This window comes from Hordeum vulgare, chromosome 4H (assembly GCF_904849725.1).
Source record: "Hordeum vulgare subsp. vulgare chromosome 4H, MorexV3_pseudomolecules_assembly, whole genome shotgun sequence".
In the NCBI taxonomy this organism is placed as follows: Eukaryota; Viridiplantae; Streptophyta; class Magnoliopsida; order Poales; family Poaceae; genus Hordeum; species Hordeum vulgare.
Window position 1 is genome coordinate 50,069,956 of NC_058521.1, and position 10,450 is coordinate 50,080,405.

The window sequence follows — 10,450 nt, forward strand, 5'->3', positions numbered from 1 at the left end:
AATTATTCACTTGAATTACTTGCTTCAAGACATAATCGTCCATGACTCAACATATGAGCTCATCATAATCCTATTTTCAATACATATGTAAAATTCTTCTCTTTAATTATTCTCCTAAGATCTTGATGCATCATGGTTCAAACCATAAGCCAATGCATGAGATTGTGTGAGATCCTCAATGAACTCCACATAGATCACATCTAGTTAATCACATCGAATTCATCTTAATCGTATCATATTTGATTCAATCATTGAGCTCATCCTTGATGCATGCATTACAATATGTATACGACATTCATTTAGAATTCATTCGAGCTCCTTCTTGCATATTCATGGAACAAACATACTTCAATCCATCCAATATTATTCATGTATTGCAAATAGAACATTCCTTCAAATGCGTAACTCCATTCAAACGTTAGTCCATTAGGATTGTCATCAATTACCAAAACCATTAGGATTGTCATCAATTACCAAAACCACACATGTGGACTACATGCACTTTCACCAGCTACCGCCCAACAACCGTACCACAACGGAAGGTTGGACAACGGTTCCACTCACTAGAGCTGCTCGGCACGGCTAAGTCCTAAGCGGTACAACCACCAGGAACACCGGTTGTACCGGCTATACTTAATATAGCGGTACAACCGGGCCACCACCGCCCAACCACTGCAGCACAACAGAACCGTGGCCGGTTGTGGACCGATGTTGGACCGGTTCAACCGCCCAGGGTGTAGGCGGTACAACCGCCCTAGACAGCGGTACATCCACTGAAAGAAAACATGAAATACCAGAACTGCTATAACTTCTACAAATGAGCTTCGAACTGAGCAAACTCAAGCTTGTTGGATTCAGGACGACAAGAGCTATCCAATAGCGACGTGAAACCTTAAGAAGAAGCACTTAGGAGAAATACCAATGGTATAGAGATGTGAAACCTCTATGAATGAAGAATCGACAAAAACTCCAACATCAAAAACATCATAGAAGATGCACATGAACTCCGTTTTCGATGAACTCGAGCTTGTCGTAAAGATGAGCATAAGCTCTAAAACTCACAAAGGGAAACACCAAACAAGAACCAAGAAATCTGATGCATCAATGCAAATGGTTTAGCTCTCAACGAACGATCCGATCAAGCTACTCACTTCAGAGCCCCCCTTGACACTACGACAATCTATCCTAAAATAGAAAAACCTATCAAGGGCAAACCTACACCTTGCACCTAGTCCACTTGAGCTAGATGATGATGATCTTGACTTCCTGAAGATGGACCACCTTTCTTGATTGCATTGGCTTGATGAAGAGTAGTTCATTGCTCCCCCATACTCACTATGGGTGAGCCACTCTTGAGCACATCTTCACAAGTCCATTGCCACCACAATGGACGACAAGCTTCAAGCATGATATCTTCGTGATGCTCCACTTGAACTTGCACACCGCAATCTCGATGATGATCACCACTTGATGTTATCCTTCATGGGTTGAATGAGATCCTCCTGTTGATGCAAACCCATGGAAACACACCTACCCCACACAGAACTCTCACGAAGACCATGGGTTAGTACACAAAAGCGTTATGGACAATGCTTACCATATCATGGGATCACTTGATCCCTCTCGGTACATCTTGTACGCTTTGTGTGTTGATCTTCTTGATTTACTCTTTGTCTTAGCCTTGATCAACCTTGTGTCTTTATGACCATTCTTTGGATAATACCTTGAATACCACCTTGGTCATCATATAAATTCCTTGAAACCAACATATGGACTTCAAGAAGTGCCTATGGACAAATCCTTCGTATATAAGTCAATCAAATATAAGTCCATAGGGATTGTCATCAATTACCAAAACTACATATGGAGAAATATGTCCCAACAGATACTCTTACCTTTAAAAGGCTACAACTAAACCATGTGTACTAGCAGACTATCACTTTTGTCTAATAACAAATTACTAACTAGAGATAACCTTGGCAAGAGACAACATTTTGAGGATGTTTCCTGCGTGTTGTGTAGTGAAGCCGAATCTCATCACCACCTAATTTTTTGATTGTGTGGTAGATACTGAAGTTTGGAATATTATTAGCACCCTCACCGGCCGTGGCAGAGCCAATGTCCGGCTAGCGTGGGCAGTCGACCGGGCTTCATCGACCAATGCTCCATTAATTGTGTTGCATATTATGTATCGCACCGTGAGTTCTTGTGGACAATTTTAGCTAAGTTTGCAACTCTCGAATCAAACGAGTAACTTGGTTCATGTTTGCTGCTCTGTGAGCTATCTTGAGAAGTAGAAATGTTACGATTCAGATCATCTAACATTGGAAGGAAAGTCACGTAAGGTACGTTACCCTGACTTCCCTTCACTAGATTCCCGTAAATCACAACCTAACATAATGATATAGAATGAGTGATAAACCATAGTGAAACGCGAACAACAATAATTTTTGAACAATGCGCCTTCTCTAACTTCCCTTCCCCATTTTAGACAAAGATGACATCTCTCTAACTTGCCTTGTGTAAGTTAGAGGATCCGGTTACTGAAGAAGGTGGCTATTGCTTGCTTCACGTGAAAGATATGCAAGAGGGCACGTTGCGATGCTTCAAGAAGCCCCCCCCCCCCCCATTTACCGTGGCTAGAGCCAGGCTGAAGCAGCAGGGAGTGCTTTGGGCTTTGTTCGGTTACTCCCTCTCCCAAAGGGATTGGAAGGGATTTGAAAGAATTTGACTTGCATGAGATTCAATCCCCTTCAGTTCCTGTTAAACCTTCTCCAAATTCCTATCAACCGAAAGCAACCTTAAGGATCATTCAGGCCTATGGTGGAGCGGCGGATGGGGTAGGACTTTCTGATGTTTTTATTTTCCCATAGTTGTATTATCATGTAACTTTTCCGTTGATCATTTTAAATTCACCAGCCTTGCTGGGACCGACGTATGCTCTCTTGTAAAAACTTGGCTGTTTTATTTCCCGTTGGTAGTCCTTGAAAAATCCTGCACAACTCTGTATTGTACTATTGTATTGTATTGTATTGTATTGTTTCTTTGAAATGGAACGGGGCAGGAGCCTTTTTTTCATCTAAAAGAGCAAATGCATCGTCCAATTTTTTTAGATGACATCGTCCAATTATTGAGAGGGCATGTTAGGGTCTCACTTTAAACAACACAACAGCGCACAAATCCGGCTGAAAAAACAGCCGCTTGCAACAGCTTTACCATCAAGTTGTTGCATTTTTCTTATTCGCTCACCAGCTGTCACACAGGCCCCAATCAATCAGTATGCGTGTCCCGTAGCTCCGCCAGCCTTCTATTTATCGCCCTCTCCCACGGACGGAGAGCGCCATCCAGAAGCAGCAGCAAAGCTCACACAAGTCACAAGCTATGATGAACCCAAAGAGCCGTGTCCAGGGGTGGGAGGCCGACCACGTCGACCTCATCCCGGGGATGCCCGACGACGTCGCCGTCGACTGCCTGGCGCGCGTCCCGCACGGATCCTACCGCTCGATGCGCCGCGTGTGCCGCGGCTGGCGGAGCGCCGCCGCCGCCCCGGAGTTCGCCCTGGCGCGCGCCGAGGCCGGCGCCAACGAGGATCTGGTCTTCCTCATGCAGTTCGGCAACCCGGTGGCCGGCGACGACGCGGCGCCCGAGGACGCCCCGGCGTACGGCGTGGCCGTGTACAACGTCACCACCGGGGAGTGGCACCGCGAGAGCTCGGCCCCGCCGGTGCCGATGTTCGCCCAGTGCGCGGCCGTGGGCACCCGCCTCGCCGTGATGGGCGGCTGGGACCCCAAGACCTTCGAGCCCGTGGCGGACGTCAACGTGCTGGACGCCGCCACCGGCGTCTGGCACCGCGGCGCGCCGATGCGGTCCGCGCGGTCCTTCTTCGCGTGCGCCGAGGCGGGGGGCAAGATCTATGTCGCCGGCGGGCACGACAAGCTCAAGAACGCGCTCAAGACGGCCGAGGCGTACGACGCGGAGGCCGACGGCTGGGACCCGCTCCCGGACATGTCGGAGGAGCGCGACGAGTGCGACGGCATGGCCACCGTCGCCGGCGACCGGTTCCTTGCCGTCAGCGGGTACCGCACGGGGCGTCAGGGAGGGTTCGAGCGGGACGCCGAGTGGTTCGACCCGGCGACCCGCGAGTGGCGCCGCCTGGAGCGCGTGCGCGCCCCGCCGTCGGCGGCCCACGTGGTGGTGCGCGGCCGCGTGTGGTGCATCGAGGGCACGGCCGTGATGGAGTGGCGCGGGGAGCGCCGGGGCTGGCTCGAGGTGGGGCCTTACCCGCCTGGTCTCAAGGCCGGCACGGCGCGCGCGGTCGCCGTCGGCGGCGGCGAGCGCGTGGTAGTGACCGGCGCCATCGAGTCCGAGGGAGGCGGCGGCGGCGGCGGGCACGCGCTGTGGGTGTTCGACGTCAAGTCCAAGAACTGGACCGTGGTGCGCCCTCCGCCGCAGTTCGCCGGCTTCGTCTTCTCCCTGGCATCCGTCCGCGTTTGATGAGATCCTTCCCCGGCGCCGCTCCCGACCAAGAAGACTACTACTACTACTAGTGAGTATGTATGCACGTTCTTGAGTTGCCATTGATGGATCTGAGATCCGCGGTCTCATCGCCTGAGATCTGCGCATCCCGGATGCAATCAACTACTACTACTCCGGAGGAATCATCGCCAGGAAAAGAACAAAAAAAAAAAGCATGAGGCATCATCGCCAAGAAGAAAACAACAAAAAATAACTAGAGGATTGTAGCTTGTCAGATCTGTCACCATGGGTGTAAACTCTCCTCTCCTCCCCAACTCTTTGCTGTTGAGACAGCCTGCCATTTCTGTTGTGAGACAGCGTGGTGTTTTGGTGTTCGATGATGGAGGATTGTTCCGTGATCTTAGCAATGAGTCGTTGTACTTGTACATATTATTGTCAGTTGGATTGGAAGATCATACGTGGTTCCTCCGTCTTCTGTCGAGATCCAGTTCTGCTGCAGCTCACAAAGGCTGCTGGTACCGTCTCAAATGTCCGTCTGTTTCGTGGCTGAACACATCTCGATGTAATGCCGGTGGCTCGCCGCCGTCGAACAATCATCTTTACGTTTCTTTCCGCACAATTTTCATTTTTCATTTTATTTGCGCCCCCGCCGCCCCGGCTGCTGGACCCGAAGAGGAGCTGACCTTGCCAGCCGATTCTTTCTATAATTAATCGCTAGGTGAGGCCTCGCACTCCACGCAACAGCGAACCGGCCAGCTATCCGTCCCCATCCGTTTCTCCTCCCACGTCGCCAACCGATTATGGCGTCCGTGCTTGGCCCACGATTCTGGACCATCTAGCACGGACGGGCATCAGCTGTAGCCAACTTTTATTATCGGGAGGAATCCTGACGCCGTTAGGTTGCTGTTAGCTGCATCCATCCATCTTCTTGGCTTGGGCAACGTGAAATTTGCAGGGGACACCCACACCCCCTTCGCCCCGCCCGCGAGCGGCTGGGCGAAACCCTAGCCGCCGCCTGCGGTCACTTCCCGCCTTCCCTCTTCGTCGCCGGCGTGCACGGCCAGGCAAATCCTGGCTTGCGTGGGCGGCGGCGGGGCCATCTTCCTCTTCGACGCGGTGCATCGCGGCGCGGGACACGGTGATCGGCAGGGGCGCGATGTTCGGCGTGGGGGCATGGCGGCAGCGAGGCGCATGGCGGTGCCTGGGCGTGGATGGGCGTCCTTGCTGCGGCGGCTGCGTGGGCGCACACGCGCTCGTCTGAGCCAGGGTGGTACGACGTGTGCGCGGCGGATCTTGTGGCGGCGCACGTCGATTTGTCGCGGGGTGCAAAGGTGGCGGGTGTGGACGGTGCTAGGGCGGCCGACGATGTGGTGCCGATGCTGGCCACGCTTTGGGATCGTGGCAGTGACGTGTGGTCTCCATGGTAGTGCGGTGGTGAGCGCCAGATCTGGCCGGTTTGGTCGGCTTCGGCTTGTCGGCGTTTGCGGACGGTGAGGTTGGTGGCTCCTGCGTGAGAATGGCGTCGGTCGTGGCTTCGGATGAAAGCCTAGACGGCACAACGTCTGCAGACGTCGTTTTTCCTCCTTGAAGGGTCGTGGTGAAGCCCTACCTTTGCCCGACACCTTCGGACCATGGACATCGGACGAAAGCCTAAGACTCCAAAGTGAGTCGGGCCACATCGTTGTTCTTCCACGTCGGTCTACCTCCTTAGGAGCGTTGCCTTGAGGGTGACTGGCATCCTCCGTGCTTTTCCGGAGCTGGACTCCAAAGTGACTGTTGAAGTTTGACAGTTTGTCTCATTCGACGTGTTCGAGGGGTTGCCGCGCGTTGTCTTCCTGGAGTCGGAGCTGCTGAGGCGGGGCCTTGCGGCGACGATGACGCGAGGCGGGTGGTCGGTTGTGACGCTGGCTAGGCTCAGTGCTTTTCTCCTACAATGCTCGTTGACACAGTCGGAACTGCCTAGTAGTTGACGCGTGCAGTTGACTGTTTGACAGTGGCCGGTGTGGGCCTCGGTGTTTGCTTGCGGTGAGGGCTATATTGATGGTCGTCGATGGTGGAGTGAGAGTCGCCCTTGTATAGGTGTGATGACGATGACACTGGATTGCAGTCTTGACGGTGTCCTCTTTTCGGTGACGTGTGTACGTTCTTATATGGGTTGTCAGATCGTCTTGTGTGTCTTGTATGAACGTGTTGTAACGGTTTTTATCTGATTTTACGTTAATCAATCAGACAATTCACTTTTTTTAATTAATGAGACGAGACAAAGCGTTTTGTCTCCATTAATAAAAATAATACAATTTTTTGTAGGGGACGCACGAATATCGTGCTAGGCTTCGCAATCCCAATGAAATCGATTGCGAGGACGATCGGTTGTTCATCGCTTTTGTGCTATTATTGAGAGGGTGATCTACTGATCCCCACATTGCCAGTGAAACTGCCAGCTCGATGTACTGGTCATAATTTATAGGCACGTATGTATATCTGGATCGTCAATTTGACCAACTTAATGAAAGACATATATTACAAAAAATATATCATTAGAAACTTTAGATGTTCTATTTTTAATAATCTAATTTTTATGTTAAATAATATACTATTTTATATAAGTTAAATTGACGACCTAGATACACATGCATGCCTTATAAACTATGACGGAGGGAGTATGTAATCCTGCTAGTATAACATACACTCGTTGATAATAAATGAAGTTCTTTTCTTTCTTTAGTACGGGACACTAGCCAAAGACGGATGACAGGCAAAGATGGTGTCCCTGTTTTGTTGCTTCTCGATGCAGACAAGCATGATACATGTAGTCTTTGTGGCGTCCGGGAAACGAACACTGCTAGTGGATGCTCTGCGAATTCGATCCTTTCGTGAAAGCTCCAGACAAAAATCCTTGTGTTCTTGCGCGTCAACACATGTTTTTCCTAAACAGAGGTAAAATATTTTTTTCATTAATTAAAAACAGAGGTAAAATATTTTTTTTCATTAGTTAAAAAGAGAAATGTAGGTTAAAATATTCAGATGTGACATAACTATCTCATCCTTTTTTGGGACCCCGATAAATCACGGACGTCCGAATATTAGGCATTTTATTTTGAACTTTTTTTCATGACAACTTTGTTGGCACGAGATGACAACTTTAATTGTTAAGATATGATAACTTTGTCCCAATTCATTCTTTTCTTCTTAAACAACTAACATGTTCGTCAAAATCGCGTGAACTAAAATTGCCATGAAAAACTTTCTCGTTGTCATGCTTAAGATCCGAACGTTTGAAAGAGATACAAAAAGGGGCCATGAATAAAAATAAGGCATTAGTGGTGACTATGTGGACGCGAGGGAGAAAAAAAACGAATATGAGCCTCCTGATTTGAATCACAACCTTAAAACATAAAGTCACAAATATGTCACATTTAAGTTGACATCATCACCTATTTATGGCATTTTCTTTGTTTTTCTTTGGTTCCCGTTGTCCATCTCATAGGCCTTGTTTGTGAAGTCGAAATAATCCCGTTGTCTTTTCACTTTTGAGTGCTAAAAATAGGGTTGCCCATAGCACACTCGCATGGGCCAGGCCTGGCAGGCTTCCCACGTTCGTTCATTTTTTTAATAATAATATGTGTCTCATTAATATCATAAAAATTAAATTATAAATGACGTCAAAACCGACATGACAAAATTAAAAAGATAGCCGAACATCTCTGAGCTTGACATCAATGTTTGTCAGATGCCTTCGACACCATCACAGTAGACATCGAAGAAAAAAATGACGGATCACCTCCTCGATCGAGCTCGACGCGACTCTATCTCTAATATGCACCTTTGCGAACCTTCAATGTGGCTCATCAAAAGTGAAGACCTTATCATTGAACGAATCAGACCGGGACCAAATGGCATCGATGTAGACCACAACGTGCATCTGCTCCTGGGCTACCTCCCAAGCTCCACACCGACGCTGGAGCAAACGTCGTTACAATGGCGAAGCCTGAGGATACAGGTCCACCACGAGGATGTCGCTGCCGCTGCCGCCATCCTTCCTTGAACAGACTGGTTTCCAAATCCATCCTCAATCATAGGACTGATGGCCTCGTCATGGAAGGATTAAAAAATTTATTCAACGCACGTCATCGTCACCACCGAAGCCAAAATGATAAATAACCTAAAACCTAGACTACGGAAACTAAAATCGATGCACACGCATGGATCGGTCGACCCTTCTCATCACTGACAACCGAGGTCGCTGACGAAGAAGAGCCGCCACACGACGGTGCTGGAAGTTGGCCTTTTCTGGCGACGGCTAGGGTTCCAGCCGCAAGGGACGAGGAAAACCGGTAGTTATGGTATATGGGGACCTCCTATGCGCCGCTCGTTGCGGCAACTGCTGAGCGCACGCACAGGGGTCGCCCCGACTGGGCCGGTCCAAGTTAGTGACCAGTAGCGAATCTGAAGACCACAAAAAAAGTTAGCGACCAACAGTTGAAAAATCTGAAATAATTCAGTAAAAATATTAGAATATTCTTTTTTCATTCCGAAACATTTTTTCAAATTTCGAAACATTTTCTAAAATTCCGGATTTTTTTTCAAATTCTGGAGCATTTTTTAAAATTCCTAAACATTTTTTAAATTCGGGAACATTTTCAAATTTCGAAACATTTTCCAAATTCCGAATTATTTTTTCAAATTCTCAAATCTTTTTTAAAATTCTGGAACATTTTTTAAATTTTCAAAGCTTTTTTCACATTTCGGAACATTTCTTTTGAAAAATTGAAACATTTTAATTAAAATGTTCTGATATTTTAATTAAAATGTTTCAATTTTTAATTCGGGATTTTAATGTTTCTAAATTCAGAATAAGTCAACATACTAAAAAAAATCCACAGGTTAAATGAGTGTTCTTCAAATTCGATATAGTACATGAATTTTTTTATAAAATGTAGAAAATATACATTTTAAGGCCCGCAAAAAATTGAAATGCTTAGGATTGCAAAACAGAAAATAAAAAATAGTGAAAAAGAGGAGAGAAGAAACAATAAAACCATTATTGTTTTCTTGGAGAGAACTGAAAAGCCATACATATGTGTAATTTTGTTTAGAACTAAAAAAAAGAAAAAAAAAGTAGCAAGTTATTTGATCAAGTAGAATTATAGATATTTAAGGTTGACTCGGTGGAGAAAAACATCCCTCACAACGAATTACGAGTCGAGGATGGACTTGTAAGTGAGGCAAAAAAGGGTTGGACCTAGTTGCAAGTTGATAGTGACTTTGCAACCAGGGCAAAAAATTATCGATCCCAGTTGGAGCCTAGTTATGAGTCAACGGTGGACTTGCAACTAAGTCAAATAAAACTTTGAACGTATTTACGAGTCGAGGGTGGACTTGCAATCGAGGCAAAAAACTGAAAGTCAGGCTCAATTGCGAATCGAGGGTAGACTTACAACTAAGGCAAAAAAGGGTCATACCAGATCACGTCAAACTACGATTCGGTTGTGGATTTGCAACAGATACAAAAAAAACTTTGGGGTGTATTACAAATTGTGTAGTTACAAGTTTCGATCAAGGTGAAAAAAGGCCGAACTCGATAACGAGTCGAGGGCAAGCTTGTAACTCGGGTCAAAAAGGCAGGGTCCACATCAAGACTAATTGCGAGTTGATGATAGACTCACAACTAGGACAAACAAAAATTTGGTTCTAGTTGTGAGTTGAGGTTGTATTTGCAACTAGGGAAAATTCAACCGGGCCTCCGGTAGCATATCAAGGCTCGAGTTGCAACAGGGGCAAAAATAAGTGGAGCCCCCAATTGTGTATCGACGATGGAGGTCAACCAAGATAAAATTGGCCGGCCCCGAGTTACGTGTCAAGGATGTACTTGCAACTAGAATAAAAAAATATGGCCCTCCAATTGCATGTTGGGGTGGATTTATAGTTGAGATAAAGAAATGGGTTGGGCCGAGTTGCATGTCGGACTGTGGAC

At 47.3% G+C, this 10,450-nt stretch overlaps 1 protein-coding gene across 1 annotated transcript; it reads left to right on the forward strand.

Moving 5' to 3' along the window:
* Positions 1-3,258: 3,258 nt before the first annotated feature.
* On the forward strand, positions 3,259-4,951 carry LOC123447831 (F-box/kelch-repeat protein At2g44130-like). Its single transcript, XM_045124518.1, has one exon. The coding sequence runs from the start codon at positions 3,382-3,384 to the stop codon at positions 4,492-4,494; it is 1,113 nt and encodes a 370-aa protein (XP_044980453.1). The 5' UTR covers positions 3,259-3,381; the 3' UTR covers positions 4,495-4,951.
* Positions 4,952-10,450: the final 5,499 nt, after the last annotated feature.